At 40.3% G+C, this 18939-nt stretch overlaps 1 protein-coding gene across 1 annotated transcript in view; it reads right to left on the reverse strand.

Annotated features, from left to right (window-relative positions):
• Nucleotides 1–18939, reverse strand: part of Fbxo47 (F-box protein 47) — a 41592-nt gene that overhangs the window by 15449 nt on the left and 7204 nt on the right. The window contains exons 4-5 of the mRNA XM_008845281.1: nucleotides 14386–14462; nucleotides 8144–8221 (exon numbers count right to left, since the gene is read on the reverse strand). Coding sequence (XP_008843503.1) covers nucleotides 8144–8221; nucleotides 14386–14462 — 155 coding nt within the window. The remainder of the gene's footprint in view (nucleotides 1–8143; nucleotides 8222–14385; nucleotides 14463–18939) is intronic.

Here is an 18939-nt window from a genome sequence, read left to right on the forward strand (position 1 = left end):
CCTCTGGGACACGCTGAAAGCAGTCCTTAGAGGGAAGTTTATAGCTCTAAGTGCCTATTAAAAAAAATCAGAAAGAACAGAAATAAATGACAACATTGCAACTCAAAACTCTAGAAAGGGGGCTGGAGAGATGGCTCAGCGGTTAAGAACACTGGTTGTTCTTGCAGAAGACCTGAGTTCAAATTCCAGCACCCACATGGCAGCTAACAACTGTCTGTAACTCCAGTCCCGGGGACTCGACAGCCTCTTCTGACCTCTGCGGGCATTGCACAATTGCACGACACTGGTGCACTTACCTACATGCAGGCAATACATGCATATACATAAAATAAAAATTTTAAAAAAACCCAAAAAACTCTAGAAAGGCAAGAACAAATGAAACCCAAACCCAACAGACAAGAAGAAATAACAAAAATCAGAGCAGAAATTAATGAAGTAGGAACAACAACAACAAAAAACCAATATAAAGAACTAATGAATCTAAGAGCTAGTTCTTTGAAAAGATAAATAAAATAGACAGATCCTTAGCCCAGTTAAACAAAAGAAAGAACAAATCCAAATCAACAAAATCAGAGATGAAGGGGGAAACACCACAATGGGCACCCAAAAAATCCAGAACATTATAAGGGAATTCTTTAAAAACCTATATTCTGCCGGGCGTGGTGGCACATGCCTTTAATCCCAGCACTTGGTAGGCAGAGGCAGGTGGATCTTTGTGAGTTCGAGGCCAGCCTGGTCTACATAGTGAGTTCCAGGACAGCTGGGGCTACAGAGAGACCATGTCTCAAAAAGACCAAAAAAAAAAAAAAAAAAAAAAAACCTGTACGCTATTAAATTTGAAAACTTGAAATGGATAGATATCTAAAATCATGGGAACCACCAAAGTTAAACCAAGAGATTAACAGTTTAAACAGACCCATGAAATAGAACGAGATCAAAATGGTAATACAAAACCTCCTGACTAAAAAGCCTAGGCCCAGATAGATTTACAGCAGAACTCTACCAGATATTCAAAGAAGACCTCCAACCAATACTACTTCAATTATTCAAAAAGAAACAGGGCATGGTGGCACATGCCTTTAATCCCAGCACTTGGGAGGCAGAGGCAGGCAGATCTTTGTGAGTTCGAGGCCAGTCTGGTCTACATAGTGAGTTCCAGGACAGCTGGGGCTACAAGGAGACCCTGTCTCAAAAAGACAAAAAGAAAAGATAGAAACAGAGGGAGAACTCCCAAGTTCCTTCTATGAAGCCAGTATCACTCTAATACCCAAACCAAGTAAAGACACAACCAAAATAGAAAACTATAGACCCATATCCTTAATGAAGATAGATGAAAAAATTCTCAACAAAATACTTGCAAATCACATAAAGAGGTACATCAAAAAGGTCATTCACTAAGATCAAGTAGGCTTTACTCCAGAGATGCAGGGATGGTTCAATATATGCAAGCAATAAAGCGTCATAAACTATAATAAATGGACTCAAAGACAAAAACCACATCGTCATCTCAATAGATGCAGAAAAGGCTTTCAACAAAATTCAGCATGCATTCATGATAACAGTTCTAAAGGGAATTGGACTGGAGGGAACTATCTCAACCTAATTAAAGCTATATACCACAAACTCACAGCCAACATCATGCTAAATGGAAAAAAACTGGAAGCAGTCCCATTAAAATCAGGAACCAGACAAGGATGTCCACTATCTCCACTCCTCTTCAATATAGTGCTTGAAACTCTTGGTAGAGCAGTAAGACAAGAGAAGGAAATTAAAGGAGTACTAATTGAAAAAGAGGTCAAGCCAGGTGTGGTGGCACATGCCTGTAATCCCAGCACTTGGGAGGCAGAGGCAGGTAGATCTCTGTGAGTTCAAGACCAGCTGGGGGCTACAGGGAAACCCTGTTTCAAAAAAACAAGAAAAAAAAGAGGTCAAATTATCCCTTTTTGCAGATATGATACTATACCTAAGAGATCCCAAAAATTCACCAGAAAACTCCTAGCACTGATCAACACTTTCAGTAAAGTGGCAGGTTACAAAATTAATCTACAAAAACCAGTAGCCTTTCTATATACCAATAACAAGCAATGGGAGAAAGAGTACAGGGAAACCCTCCCATTCAAAATAGCCTCAAAAAAATATATATTGGAATAAACCTGACCAAAGACATCAAAGATCTCTACAATGAAAATTTTAAATCTTTAAAGAAAGAGATTGAGGAAGACACCAGAAAATGGAAGTAACTTCTATGCTCATGGATTGGAAGAATTAATATTGTGAGAATGACCATCCTACCAAAAGCAATATATAGATTCAATTCCAATAAAAATCCCCATGACAGACTTCATAGAATTAGAAAAAAAAAGATCCTTAAATTCATATGGAAGCACAAAAGACCCCAGATAGCTAAAGCAACCCTCAGTGCAAAGAGCAACACTGGGGGGATTACTATACCAGATCTCAAAGTATAGTACAGAGCTATAGTCATAAAAACAGCATGATACTGGCACAAAAACAGACACATAGATCAATGGAACATCACTGAAGACCCAAACCTGAGTAAATGCAATTTCAGCCACCTGATATTTGACAAAGGTGCCAAGAACACACAATGGAGGAAAAAAGCACCTTCAACAAATGGTGCTGGCAAAACTGGATCTCTACCCTTTGAAGAATGAAACTAGATCCTTACCTTTAATCTTGTACCAAAATCACTCCAAATGGATCAAAGACCTCAATGTTAAACTGGAAACTCAGAAACTATTAGAAGAAAACATTGGCAGTAACCTACAAGATATAGGTGTAGGAAAGGATTTTCTACATGAGACAGAAATTGCTCAGGACTTATGATCAGCAATCAACAAGTGGGCATTCCACAGATGCAAAAATATCTATATTTCTGCATATTTCTAAATCAAAAATAACATTACTTCATATGAGGAAAAAAAGAGAAAAAAGAGAGAACATTTTGTTAAATCTCTGGTTTAACATCCAGAATATATAAAGAACTCAAAAAACAAAGAATCAAGAAAACAAATGACCCAATTAAAAGATGGGCTCAAAGATGAGTTTTCAAAGGAAGAAATAAAGATGGCTAAGAAACATCTTAAAAAGTGTTCAACATCATTAGTAATTATGGAAATGCAAATTAAAACCACCCTAAGGTATCACCTTACCCCAATCAGACTGGCTAAGATCAAGAGAACAAATAATACCAAATGCTGGTGAGGATGTGGAGAAAGGGGAATGCTCATTCACTGCTGGTGGGATTGCAAACTTGTGTAACCCCTATGCAAAGCAGTGTGGAGAACTCTTAAAAACTAAACATGAACCTACCATATGACCCGGCTATACCACTCCTTGGCATATACCCAAAGGACTCATCCTATTGCAGAGATACTTGTACAACCTTTTCAAAGTAGCTAAGAGATGGAAGTAACCTAAGCGCTCCTCAACTGATGAGTGATTAATGAAAATGTGGTACATTTACACAACGGAGTTCTACTCAACAGTAAAGAAAGATGAAATAATGAAATTTGCAGGTAAATGATGGATCTGGAAACTGTTATACTAAGTGAAGTAACAGACTCAGAAAAATGAAAGACGTATGTTCCTCCTCATTTGTGGGTCCTAGCACCAAATCCTTATGAGTGCACACCCTGATGTAACTGTAGGAACCAGAAAAATGGAAGGAAACCAGGGAGGTAAAGGGAAAGAAGGAACTCAAGAGAGAATAGTAGGAGATAGGTGTTACTAAGGGAGAAATGTGTAAAAAGGGGGTAGTTAAAAGGGAGGAGGAGAAGGAGGGCTATACAAAGAACTATGGGAATAAAGGCAATGAAGGAGCTCAAAAGAGGTGGGACCATAGTATACAAAAATTATCAGGGGAGAAATGGGGAAAATGGGAATACTTTAAATGGGAAGGGTAGGGAGGGAGGATAAGACAGGGAGAGAAAGAGGAGACATAAATAGTGCCTAGCTAATATAAAAAGCCATAGGGTATTACTCCAAAAACCTACTGAAAAATTACACATATAATATCCCTACATGAGTCTGTGAGTATAGCTGAAGACTACCTAACAAGAAACAGTGCCAGCCAGACAGGAGAAACCTTCCTTTGAGTTGTTGGCCAGGGTAGTCCAAGAGACTCCCAAAATTATACAAGGTATTGCTACAGTCCTTGATTGCCTCCCAGAACTTGATGGTAATACCCTATTACTGAAGACAACACATACTTTGGACTCAGGATTTGGAGCAATGGAGCTGGAACTGACCTGGAAGCCACCACGCCTGAAGGCTCGCTCTCATAGCTTTGGAGAGTACTACGAAAGTTGGTAAGGGAGCACATAAATCAATGGTCCATCCCTACCTTCAAGGCCTAAAAACCACATCAATAACCAGCACAGCAATGCATTGGTGCAATAGTGGCACTTTTATCTTGTGGGTAATCAACAGTTACCTAATTGGACTTAAAGCCCACTCAATGGGAGGAAATTCATGTCTGGTACTGTAAACCTAGCCAAATACACATAGATCTTAGAGAAAACCCCAAGGCTGTCATTTCCCTAGACTAATGCAATTTCTTACTATGTGCAAAATATGGATCCTTAAATGTACAGACAAGTACCCCAGTCACCACCCACTGGGTGAAAAAGTAGCTTCTTTTTCAACAGACAGAGATTATTACAGGGTTAGTCACACACAGAGATTCTCTTTGAATTGCCCAAGTGGTACATCTAGGGTGTACCCGCTATACCTAAGATTCATGGAACATAGAACAAGGGATGAAGAGAACACTAAATGTATCTTTCAATTCACATCAAAGAAGCTCCCTCATGCAACAGAGGGCCAGGAACACAAAAGGCACAAGTAGCCAAAAAGTAGAGAATAAGAGTCGGTGGAGTGTATGTCCTTGGACAGGATTCCTATATTGAGGTCCACCCACCCAGGGCTCAGGGACCATTGGGGAAGAGGAGGCAGAAAGACTGTAAGAGCTAGGGAGGAGGTGCATGAGCATATGGAAATAGTCCTACAGGCACCTTGGGACCCTTCTCATACAAACCTACAGCAATGGTGTCAGCATGCACAAGACCCATGCAAACTTAGGCAGACAAAAATCCAGCACGGAACTGTGGAAATGAACAGCAAGCCCAATCTTAGTCAAAGAGTTATTGGCAGCTGATTACTGCTGGGTGAGGAACAGCTGATCTTGAAGGGAGAGACTCTAGATAGGCTGATTAAACTCTGGTGGATGAACTTGCATTGAGGGACATCTTGGGACACTAACTTTACATAATAGGCCTTGATACAAATGATAGAAGGTATGAACTCCAGTATATGTGCGTGGCTATGGGAGAGTGCCAAAGGGGAGGGGGGAAGAGGGTATAAAGACAATTTTATACCCAGGTGTGGCTGTGCATGCCTTTAATCCCAGCACTTGGGAGGCAGAGGCAGGTGGATCTTTGTGAGTTTGAGGCCAGCCTGGTCTACATAGTGAGTTCCAGGACACCTGGGGCTATAGGGAGACCCTGTCTCAAAAAGACAAAAAAAAAAAGAAGACAATTTATGTATGAAATACACAAAAATTTAATTAAAAAAATTTAAAAATTAATCTTCTGTAGCTAAGCCAGGTATAGTAGGGCACACCTTTAATCCCAGCAGTTTGGAGGCAGAAGCAGGCAGATCTTAGTGAGTTTAAGGCCAACCTGGTTTATATAGGAGTTCCAGGCCAGCTGGAGCCACAGGGAAACCTTGTCTCAGAAAACAAAAAAACAAAAGAAAACAAACAAAACAAAAATAATCTTCTGAAGGGCTAGAGAGATGGCTCAGTGGTTAAGAACTCTGGATGCTCTTGCAGAGGACCCAGGTTTGGTTCCCAACACCCACATGGCAGCTAACAACCATCTTTAACTCCAGTTCCAGGGGATCCAACACCCTCTTCTCACTCTGTGAAAATTGCATGACATAGATGCACTCACATACATGCAGGCAATACACTCATACACATAAAATAAAAATAATAAAATATTTTAAAACTTAATCTTCTGAGCTGGGTGTGGTAGTGCACACCTTTAATCCCAGGTAGAAGACAGTAGATTTCTGTGAGTTCAAGGACAGCCTGGTCTCCAAAGTGAATTCAGGCCAGCTGTGGCTACAGGGAGACCCTGTCTCAAAAAAAGACCAAAAAAAAAAAAAAAAAAATTAACTTACTGGGACAGCAAGATGGGTCAGCAAGAAAAGGTGCAGAATCTACATGGTAGGAAAAACAACTCCCACAAATAGTCCTCTGACCTACATACATACACACAAAATATATCTAAAAAATTAATCTTCAGGGACTGGAGAGATGACTCAGCAGTTAAGAGCATTGACTGCTCTTTCAGAGGACCCAGGTTCAAATCCCAGCACCCAGATGGTGGCTAACAGATGTCTATAACTCCAGTTCCAAGGGATCTGATGCCCTCTTCTGTCCTCTGTAGGCACTGCACAACATGGGTACACTTACACACATACAGGCATAACACTCATACATATAAAATAAAAAGAAACAGCTGAGCATGGTGGCACACACCTTTAATCCCAGCACTCAGGAGGCAGAGGTAGCCAGATCTCTGTGAGTTTGAGGCCAGCCTGGTCTCCATAGTGAATCCAGGACAGCTGGGGCTACAGGGAGACCCTGTCTCAAAAAGACAAAAAAATAAAAAAATAAAAATAAATAAATAAAAAGAAATAAATTTAAGAAAATTATTCTTCAATGCCAGCACCAAAACACTGGGTATTTCTGGTGAAAAGAAGCCAGTAGGTGGGTGACAGTCCTGAAAGGGAGATTTTTCACTTTGTAGATTTTGTTCTTTTGAATTTTACATGTATATGTATGTATTACTTAATCCAAAGATAAAAAGTAAAAAAAAAAAAAAAAAAAAGGGAAAAAGTAAAAATCTTCTTGGAAGAGGGTTAGTAGGAGGTCCTGGAATTTGGGTGTGTGGGAGCTGGCAGCTTACAGCCTGGATACAGCAGGAGATTCTCTCAGGGGTAGTCTCTAAGAGATGTTGAAGGAGCATACGGTGGCTGCAAGTTTTAGATTAGATAACAAACATAAACTGTTTAGGACAATGTCTGGCACATAGTAAAAGGCTTAATTTAATAAATGGTAACATCATTTTTATCTTGTTTATTATAAGAGATTATTTTAAAAAATTCTTGAAATAATGTGCTGCTTCTAAAATCACACTTTGAAAAACTAGTCCAAGAGTTTAATTCATAAACACATTTACACATACACCACCTCTAGTCTTTTCAATTGCTAAAGGTTTGGGATGTAGTTCAGTGGTAGAGTGCTTGTCTAGCATGCTTAAGGACCTGAGTTCAATCCCCAAATCACCAGAAAAATTAAAAAAACCAAAATGGTCAGAAAGTTTGAGCACACTGGTATAGACTAAATGTTAAATATTTCTTACTAGTTAAAAAAACAGCCGGGCGTGGTGGCGCACATCTTTAATCCCAGCACTTGGGAGGCTGGAAGAAGGTGAATCTTTGTGAGTCTGAGGCCAGCCTGGTCTACATAGTGAGTTCCAGGACAGCTGGGGCTCCAGAGAGACCCTGTCTCAAAAAGACTCCCCCCCGAAAAAAAAACCCAACCAAACAAAGAAGAGGCCAGGTGTGGTGGCACACACCTTTAGTCCAGCACTTGGAAGGCAGAGGCAGGCAGATCTTTGTGAGTTCAAGGCCAGCCTGGTCTACACAGGTCAGATCTGGGGCTAGAGGGAGACCCTGTCTCAAAAAGACAAAAAAACAAAAACAAAAAGAAGAAATGGGTTGGCAAACATTCCATTAGAATAATGCATTAGCTAGGTGTGGTAGCTTTATTTAAGATTATTGTAGCTTCTATTAATGTATACAGGGATTCCATGCTCTACTTATTCCTTTATTCTTTCATTAAACAATGTACCTATAAACTGGGAATGGTGGCACACACCTTTAATCCCAACACTCGGGTGGAAGAGGCAGGCGGATCTCTGTGAGTTCAAGGCCAGCCTGGTCTACATAGTGAGTTCCAGGACAGCTGGGGCTACAGGAAGACCCTGTCTCAAAAAGGTTAAAAATAAATAAATAAACAAATAAATAAATAAATAAATAAATAATGTACCTGTAAAAGCATGCCATAACATGATAATCCTAAACACTGCAAAGGAGTTGTACAGCCGCTGAATTTAAAACAGGAAACCTGTAGAGAGAGCAACTGTTAATTCTTCATTTTCAGTGAATCTGTACAATAACTTGACATTCACATTTAATGGAAATACACAATAATTAGTAATTTTTTCAGTTTATATTCTGGTTATCACTGTTACACATATGGAGATTTAAAAAGAAGTATGGAGGCTGGAGAGATGGCTCAGTGGTTAAGAGCACTGACTGCTCTTGCAGAGGACCTGGGTTCGAGTCCCAGCACCCACATGGTGGTTATGAACCGTCCTTAACTCCAGTTCCACAGGAATCCGGTGCCCTCTTCTGGCCTCTGTGGCACTGCATGACATGGGTGCACTCACATACATGCAGGCAATACACTCATACACATAAAATAAAATTTAAAAAAATAATAAAAATAAAAATAAAAAAGAAGTATGAAAAAAGGACTGTGCCCTCAAGGGGCTCACAATTTATTTAGGAGAATAATATATACACATGTGAAATTTCTATGATGGGTTGGGGCAGTAGCTCAGTGGCAGAGCACTTGCCTAGCATGTACAAGGCCCTGGGCTGATCTTCACCATGGGAAGGCGTGGGGCCACCACATCAATTAAAGTCAGAATATGGGTGTAATTGTTAGAATGACTGAATAAATATCATATTGGACAGTGTGAAAATAGGGAAAAGAAAAAACTTGGAAGTGATTAGGTTTATTGGTGGCAAAAGCCCATAATCTCAGCATTAGGGAGGATAGGCAGGGATGGACAGCAAGGTAGAGGCCAATCTAAACTAGCTAGAACCCAAAATACCAGCTGTGGAACTTGGGGTCTTATTTTGCTGAAACTGAATAGTCACTAAAAGGTTTTTAAGTAGAAAAGCTATCTTGATGAACGAGGATGTTTTGAAGAGGGTATGACCTTCCAATGGTACACAGAATGATTTGATGAGTTAAAGTATGATGAGTGACGGAATGATCATCTGAGAAACTGTTGCAATAAGTAGACCAAATCTCAGTGCAAAGACAACATGGAAAACAGGGCATGAGAAGTTTGTATTCTATGGAACATAGAACTAAACAATCAGATTGAATGTATGTTTGGATTTGTGTAGCAAAACTCAGTCCTATATAGTAATTATGTCCAAATACATGGGTATACATTCAAGTATATATCATAAAGATTTGTCATATTATACATTAAAAGTATTTTCCAGAGGCTGGTAAAATGCATTAGGGTTCAAGTTTGGATCCCCAACATCCATGTAAAAACATCAGAGTATGGTAATATGCACCTGTAAGCCCAGTGCTGGAAGGGTTGGGAATAGACAGATCTCCGGGGCTCACTGGTTGGCCAGTCTAGCTGAAATAGCCAGCTTTGAGTTCCAGGTTCAGTGAGAGATTCTGTCTCAAAAAATAAGGCTGAGAACAGGTTTGGTGACACATGCCTTTAATACCAGTACTTGGGAGGCAGAGGCAGGTAGATCTCTGTGAATCTGAGGTCAGGTTGGTCTACATAGTAAGATCCTGTAAGAAAGAAAGAAGGAAGGAAGGAAGGAAGGAAGGAAGGAAGGAAGGAAGGAAAGGAAGGATGGATGGAAGGAAGAAGGAGGGAAGGAAGAAAGGAAGGAAAGAGATGCAGATAGATCGATTAGATCAGACAGATAATCAAAAAAGACATCCTCATATCAACCTGTGACTTCAACATGCACACACATGAGCATACATGCACACACAGAGAAAAAATATTTTCCTAGATGAGAGTGTAGCTCAGGAGTAGATCATGTGCCTAACATACACGAGGCCCTGGGGTTCTATCCTCAGCACCGTAAGACAAAACAAAACAAAGCAAAAGTCCCAAGTCTTTCCTGTTTTTGTACATTTAAATGAAAAGAAAAGATTTTTTTTTTAAGACAAGGTCTCCCTGTAGTCCCAGTTGTCCTGGAACTCACTATGTAGACCAGGCTGGCCTTGAACTCACAGAGATCTGCCTGCCTCTACCTCGGAGTGCTGGGATTAAAGGTGTGTGCCACCATGCCTGGTTTTAAATGAAAAGATTTTAACATTTGGAAATTACTTTGTTTTAATAAAATGTTCTCAATCATCACTTTTTTTTTGAGCAAAGTCTCATGTAGCCCTGGGCTAGCCATGAACTAGCTATGGAGCAGAGATGACCTTGAACTTCTGATCCTCAGGCCTCTGCCTTGATCACCATGTAGCTGAGGATAACCTTGAACTTGTGATCTTCCTGCCTTGGTCCCCCTAATGCTGGGATTACAGACCTGTGCCACTACACCTGACTTATGAGGTACTGAGGATCAAATCATGCTAAGCAAGCACTCTACCAACTAAGCTACATCCTCAGCTCCTAAATCACCGTATTAGAACAACTTTTAAATCTATGAAATAAATGGTTCAGCAGGTAAACTGCTTGCCTCACAAGCCTGTCTATTTGGTCCCTGGCCTTAAACTCACAGAGATCTGCCTGTCTCTGCTTCCTGAGTGCTGGGATGAAAGGCATGTGCCACCACACCAGGGAAATGCTTAATTTATAAATTAGGCATAGAAAGAGGTTAATAATAACTACTAATTATAATAAATTATATAATAATTATAAATAATAAATTGTAATAAAATTGACATCATTACTCTTCCCTTTTGAGGCCATTATTAAGTAAAACAGGGTTTACCTGAATATGAGTACTGTGATACAAGAATGGATCTGATGATAATGGCTAATAACAGATAGCTACTAAGCAACTAATGGGGAGCAGCATGTACAGTGTGCACACACTGGACAAAGTGATACTTTATATCCCAGGTGGGATGACCAGGATGAGAGATAACACTTCTCAGAATGGCATACAATGTTAAAATTATGAGTTGTTGCCGGGCGTGGGTGAGGATATAAATCTTTGAGTATTTAGTAAAATATTAGATTATCACTGATCAATTTTTAGTACTAATTCATGAAATTATATTAATTAAGGATAGTTTTAGGAGCCAGAAAGATAACTCAGCAGTTAAGAGGACTTGCTGCATTTGTAAGAGGACCTGAGTTCAGATCTCAGCACCCATATCCTGTAGCTCACAACCACCTGTAACTATAACTTCAGGGAGATGTAATACCCTGTTCTAGTCTCAGTGGGCACCCACAATGCACATGCACACACACACACATTAAAAACTAAAAAGGGGGGCTGGAGAAATGGCTCAGTAGTTAGGAGCACTGGCTGCTCTTGCAGAGGACCATGTTCAATTTCCAGCACCCACATGGCGGCTAACAACTGTTTGTAACTCAAATTCCAGGGGACCTGATGCCCTCTTCTGAACTCCATGGGCATTGCAAGACATGGGTGCACTTATATATACATGCAGGCAATATACTCATACATATACAAATTAGAATAAATAAAATATTTTTTTAAAAAATAGAGGCTGCCTTTATTTCCCTAGGCTGCCTAGCCTCCAGTGTTCTGGTCCCAGCACTTTTCCTGGGTAAGTCCAGTGCGCCCATCACGCCTTGATGCCCCTAACCTCTTTCATCCTCCCAGCTCCCCTGAACGTCTCTCCTCCTAGCCTGGGTACAGGCCCATTTCTTGTCTCGGCACCACAGACACCGGGACTAACCTCTCAGCCCAGAGCCACCACTGCTTCCTAATCCTTTGCATCCGGACCAACCTAGTTCCTCCCTGTGGTCCCCAGGAGCCTTCTGGGCCTGGTCCAGCCCTCACCTCCCTTTACTTCCTGGGCTGCACAACCTCCAGTCCTCATGCCAGCACCTTCCCTGGGTAAGTCCGGCATGCTCATCAAGCCTTGACTCCCCCAGCCTCTTTCACCCTCCCAACTCCCCCACCGTGTCTCTCCTCCTAGCCCGGGTACAGGCCCATTTCTTATCTTGGCACCCCAGACACTGGGGCTAACCTCTCGGCCCAGAGTCACCACAGCTTCCCGATCCTTTGCATCCAGACCAATGCAGTTCCTCCCTGTGGCCCTCAGGAACCCTCTGAGCCTGGTCCCACCCTCACTTCCCTTTACTTCCCTGGATAGCACAGCCACCAGCTTCCTGAGACCAGCATCTATCCTGGGCCCTTCTCCCAGGCCAGCCCAGCCCCCAAATTCCTGAGGGCAGCATCTTTCCTGGAGGGACCCAGACCTTATGAGAAAGCCTAAGAACATCTGAGCCTCATCTCACTTGGGCCTTTGTGGGAACTCCTGAAGACAAAAGCAATTAGGCCACTCCAATACAAAATCAAAAGAGAGAACCTGAAGCCTAGACCAACCAGCTTTTCGTGCCCAACAAGTAAGCCACAAAGGCACATAAAGTTTACAAAAAGAAGCAGATCTAAACTCAACAAAGGAAGGCTTGAGTCTCACACAAGAATCAGAAACTATGAAAGAAATTCACATGTCAAAGTCACAGAGAAAAAATAATAACATGAAAAGCCAAAATAATATATCCCCACCAAGTACCAATAGTCCTCTAGAGGAGTACAACGAGAACTTCCTAGAAATAACACAGGACATGGAACTCAAAAGAACAATTATAAACATGATAAAAGAAGTCAGTGAATTTAAAGAACACACAAATAAAGAAATCAAAGAACTGAAGGAAGACAGGGATAAACTTCTGAATGAATTCAGAAGAGTTAGAAATATTGAAGAATACTCAGGCTGAAATGAAGAAGGAAGTGAAGCACTCAGTAAGCCAATTAGAAATGACAGGAGAAAGCCTCACCAATAGGATGAATGAAATGGAAAACAGAACATCAAGACTGGAAGATAAAGTGGATGAACTAGACCACTCAAGCAAAGATTATGAAAAATGTAAGAAAACACAAGAATGGAATATGCAAGAATTGTGTGACACCATAAAAAAATAAAATAGAGGCTGAAGAGATGGCTCAGTGGTTGAGCACTGGCTGCTCTTGCAGAAGACCTGGGTTTGAATCCCAACACCCACATGGCAGTTAACAACCATCTACAACTCCAGTTCCTGGATCTGATGCCCTTTTCCGGCCTCTGTGGGCACTGCATGACGGGGTGCACTTACATACATGTAGGCAAAACACTCACACACATAAAATAAAAACTAAAGTAAATCTCAGCACTCAGGAGGCAGAGGCAAGTGGATCTCTGTGAGATTGAGGCTGGCAAGGTCTAGGTAGTAAGTTCCAGGCTAGCTGGGGCTACAGGGAGATCCTGTCTCAACAAGAACAACAACAACAACAACAAATAACTAAGTAAATAAATCTTAAAAGGGGAGGGCTGGAGTGATGGTTCAGTGGTTAACAACACTGGTTGTTTTTGCAGAAGACTTGGGTTTGAATCCCAGTACCCACATGGCAGCTAACAACTATCTGTAATTCCAGTCCCAGGGGATCTGACAGTCTTTTCTGTCCTCTGCTGGCATTGCACCTCACGGGTGCACTACCTACATGCAGGCAATACTTGCATACACATAAAATTTAAAATTTTTTTTAAATGATTAAAAAAAAAAGAGAGAGGTAGAGCTGGAGAGATAGTTCATGGTTAAAAGCACTGACTGCTCTTGCGGGAGATCTGGATTCAGTCCCTAGCAACAACATGGCAACTCACAACCATGTGTAACTCCAGTTCCAGGGGATCTGTTGTCCTCTTCTGGCCTCCTCAGGCACTAAGCATGCATGTAGTACACATACAATGCAGGCAGGCAAACATTCATACATATAAAAATTTTAAAAATCTTTCTAATTTTTTTTTTTTGGTCCTTTTGAGACAGGGTCTCTGTAGCCCCAGCTGTCCTGGAACTCACTATGTAGACCAGGCTGGCCTTGAACTCACAGAGATCTACCTGCTTCTGCCTCCCAAGTGCTGGGATTAAAGGTGTGTGCCACCATGCCCAGCTTAAAATCTTCTTTTTTTAAAAAAAAGATAGGTTTAAGACTGGAGAGATGGCTTAGTGGTTAAGAGCACTGGCTGCTCTTGTAGAGGACCCGGGTTTGATTCCCAGCACCCACATGGTGGCTGTCTGTAACTCTAGTTCCAGGGGATCCGATGCCCTCTTCTGACCTCCACAGGCATTGCAGACATGAGTGCACTTACACACATAGAGGCAAAACATTCATACACATAAAAAAAGGTTTATAATGAGTATATCATATCAGTGATAAATTATCTTTACTGGAAATCAAATTGTGAGCTAATCCAAAGTATGATCTTACTTCTGAGAGTATCTTGTGAATGTACTTCAGTCTTTCCTTGGTAGGTAGCAGCAATGTGCATCTTTTAAATAGTAAACCTGAGAGAGTAAAGAGACACAAGCAAAAGTGACAACAATGAAATTAAACATCAATAGCATGGTATAGTGTTCCTTGAAAATCAAGTATGCTGTACCACTGTGGATAATGATGCAGTTTTTGCACAAACATTTGGAAGGATAAAATAACATATACTTCATTATATTTACCAAGTGATGCTGATGTTTATTTTTATCTAAGAGGCTTTGGCATAACATCTCCCCAAACTTGCATTACAGATGCTATAGGACATATGTGAAGTATTTACACTTAAAAAGATATGATAGTAAGATGTAAAGATACACCAGGGAAACTTTATCTTTATTCTGTAGAAAACAGATTCTAGTATCTCTCTCTCTCTCTTTTTTTTTTTTTTTTTTTTTTTTTTTTTTTTTTTGGTCTTTTTGAGTGAGTGTCTCCCTGTAGCTCCAGCTGGCCTGGAACTCACTATGTAGAGCAGGGTGGCCTCGAACTCAGAGATCCTCCTGCCTCTGCTTCTGGAGTGCAGACCAAAAAAGAAAAATAAAAGATCAAAAAAGAAAAATAAATAAATAAAATAAATTTTAAAATAAAACAAATTAAAATTAATACACTTAAAATTTCAAAGGTTAGAAGTCATTTTTGCACACAGAAAGTATATGGATTGGATTAAATGTCTATCTTTTTTTTTTTTTTTTTTTTTTGTTGCCTGGCATGCTTTCCCTGACACTCGGGGCTCCCCGAAAACTTCTGCCCCGTGCCAGGCTGGCCTTGAACACAGAGATCTGCCTGCCTCTGCCTCCCAAGTGCTGGGAGTAAAGGCATGCACCACCACGCCCGGCTCAAAGATATTTTATAGGACTTGCATTTTTTGGGGGGTGGGGAGGGTTGGTCTTTTTGAGATGGTCTCCCTGTAGCCCCAGCTGGCCTGGAACTTGCTATGTAGACCAGGCTGGCCTTGAACTCACAGAAATCTGCCTGTTAGAGGGCTTGCATGTTAAGAATGTATAGAATTTCGTGATAAAACATTTTAAAAAAAAACACCTTCCAATTTCTTAGATGTTATTTTAACTATAGTAAGATTCATCTCCCCTAAGTATTCGGTTTTCTTTTTTCAAAATTTTTTCATTTTGGTCTTTTTGAGACAGGGTCTTTCTGTAGTCCCAGCTGGCCTAGAGCTCACTGTGTAGACCAGGCTGGCTTGAACTCAGAGATCCACCTGCCTCTGCCTCCAGAGTACTGGGACTAAAGCCCAGCTCTAGTAGTTTTTATTTTATGTGTATGAGTGTTTTGCATGCGTGTGTGGAAATGCACCCATGCAGTGCAGTGTCCATGGAGGCCAGAAGAAGGCATCCCCTGAACTGTAGTTAAGGAGAGTATTAGTGTTGTAGGTGTTGGGAACCAAACCTTGGTCCTGTATAACAGCAGCCAGTGCTCTTAACCACTGAGCCATCTCTGCAGCCCCTCTGTTTTCCTAAAATGTCAATGCATTGCTAACCTACAAGGACAAATGTCCTTAAACTAGAAACGATGTGCATGGTAGGGAAAGATATACTTGAATATCACCACTTTCTTCAGTTTTTATCTTCTCAGCATTTACATTTCACATAATAAAAGAATTATATAGTTCTGACACCAGGCATGGTAGTGCATGCCTTTAATCCCAGCACTCAGGAGGTAGAGGCTGGTGGATTTCTGTGAGTTTGAGGCCAGCCTGGACTCCATAAGGAATCCAGGCCAGCTGTAGCTACAGAGAAACCTTGTCTCAAAAAGACCAATAAATAAATAAATAAATAATTATATAATTCTGAGGAATCTATAGGAATCTACTTTATTTTTATAAGTTGCTATGTTTGGGCAACACATGACCAGAATTGACATTTAAACATAAACCTTCCTCATTTTTGTATATAAAAAGTTATTTTCAGTGTTTGATTTCAGACTGAGTTCTTTCCCTTTCATATTTTGGCATCCTGTCTCATGTTATATAGTAGTTGGGACTGTAAGCTACAATTATACACTGGTTGCCTTTTCTACTGCAAATGTCTTATTTTTAAGGGTTCCAGTTTACCATAAAACCTCTATATTTTGTAGACTGTTTTTTTCTAAACACAGGTACTCTTTTATGGAGACCAACTTCTTTAAGTTCTTCCAACTAAAATAGAATCAGATGTACTATACTTCATACACTGGCCATCTGTTCTGTTCTGTAGGAAAATGCAAATTGAAATTTATAATCTTCTAAGTGTAGGATTCTGAAAATGTTATCTTAATATCTGAAAACAGGAATAAATCAAATAGGAAATGACAGTAGAGGAAAATGGTGAGTACAGCTAACATTTACCCAGAGAATCAACCATAAAGCAGGTGTCTACAAAAAGAGTGAATGTAAAATTAATGTTAATACATTAATCATCATTGAAGGTAGGTATTAAGGACTAGAGAGATGGCTCAGTGGTTAGGAGCACTGGCTGTTCTTACAGAGAACACAGGTTTGAATCCCAGCACCCATATGGAGGCTAACAACTGTATGTAACTCCAGTTCCAGGGGATCTGACACCCTCTTCTGATCTCTGCTGGCACTGCATGACATAGGTGTACTTACATGCATACACGCATAACACTCATATACATAAATAAAAATAAATAACTCAAAATTTTTTCTTAAAAAGCTAGGTATTAAGATCAGTACCAGCTGGGTGTGGTAGTACATGCCTTTAGTCCCAGCACCTGGGAGGCAGGGGCAGGAGGATCTCTGTGAGTTCAAGCCCAGCCTGATCTACATAGTAAGTTCCAGGTCAGCTGGGAGTACAAGGAGACCCTGTTTAAAAAGAAAAAAAAAGCCAATATCTATATTTTAAAAGTGAATTATCCATACAGTTATCTTTTTTTGTTTGTTTTCAGTGAGATGCTAGGAATATAACTCAGGGTCTTCTTACTTGTTTTTTTTAAGACCGAGTCTCATGCTAGGTATGACAGTTGCACACCTTTAATCCCAGCACTTGGGAGGCAGAGGCAGGCAGATCTCTGTGAGTGTGAGGCTAGCTTGGTCTACATAGCAAGTTCCAGGCCAGCTGGGGCTACAGGGAGACACTCTCTCAAAAAGACCAAAAAAAAAAAAAAAAAAGGAACAATAAAAAAAAACAGCAAAAAAAAAAAGACAGAGTCTCAGGTAACCCAGGTTGGCCTCAAACTCACTGTGTGACTGAGATTTGCTTTGAACTCTTGATTCTCCTCCTGTCTTCACCTCTGAAGTGCTAGCATTACAGGCTTGGGGCACAACAAGCTAGGCAAGTGCTCTACCACTAAGCTCTATTCCCAGTCAGTGTAATTGAGTTTGCTTAAGCAGTTGAGACTTGATCAGGAAAAAAGAAATTCCTTCAGACCAAACCCAAAAGACCCAAGTAGTTGCCCTATTTGGTTCCAAGTCTTATAAACAATGAAACCAGCAACAAACACTGTATTCAGACTATCTTCCTCTCTTTTTCTTTTTCCTTTTTCATTCCTTCCTTTCTTCTCTTTTTGTTTTGTTAACTTATAAATCAACTTCCCTCTCTCCCTCCCTCCCTTTCCTTCCTTCCTTCCTTCCTTCCTTCCTTCCTTCCTTCCTTCCTTCCTTCCTCTTCTTTTTGTTTTGTTAACTTATAAATCAATTTCCCTCCCTTCTCGTTTTTGTACTGCTAGACATTGGACCTAGGTCCTCACCCCATGTATGATAAGAAATGCTCTGCTGTTAAATTTTTTTTTAAAGAAATTTGAGACAGAGTCTCCTAGGTTGGCCTTGAACGGTCATATAGGCAGGCCTTAAATTCACAATGCTGCTGTCTTAACCTCTCAGCTGAGATTATAGGACTGTACCACAAGGCCTGGCTCGTTTGCCTTTATTAAATATACTTTGAGGTATTTATATATTACTACAATTTTTATTGTCTTAAAGCTAGGTAGTCATGTGCTTCTAAAAGTCAATGTGCACTCAACTTACTACTGTATATCTATTTAAATTCCAACATCATCTGATATTTGGTTTTATTGCCATGCTTTGGTTAATTATAAAGTAGTTTCATAGTTAATTTGTGTCATTAATCAAGTTGAAATTAGGATTTTATTTCAACATTCTAGGGGAAATGAAATAAATGAATGAAATAAAAGATATAAGCTGATTATGTATATAAAGGGAAGAAAGATGATATAGAATTTCCTTTGATAAGGTCACTATATAGCATAATAATTTATTAGTAAATGTGTAGAGTTGTTAAAAAAAGAAAACTGGCTGGGCATGGTGGTACATGCCTTTAATCCCAGCACTCAGAAAGCAGAGGCTCTCTGTGAATTTGAGGCTAGCCTGGTCTACATAGTGAGTTCCAGGCCAGCTGGGCTACAGAGAAACCCTGTCTCAAAAACGAAAAGAAAGAAAAAAAGTGAAAAGAAAAAAAAAAAAAGAAAAGAAACTGGCTGCTCTGCTCTACATAGTGAGTTCCAGGCCAGCCAGCACCCTATCTC

This window comes from Nannospalax galili, unplaced genomic scaffold (assembly GCF_000622305.1).
Source record: "Nannospalax galili isolate Female #2095 unplaced genomic scaffold, S.galili_v1.0 scaffold1382, whole genome shotgun sequence".
In the NCBI taxonomy this organism is placed as follows: Eukaryota; Metazoa; Chordata; class Mammalia; order Rodentia; family Spalacidae; genus Nannospalax; species Nannospalax galili.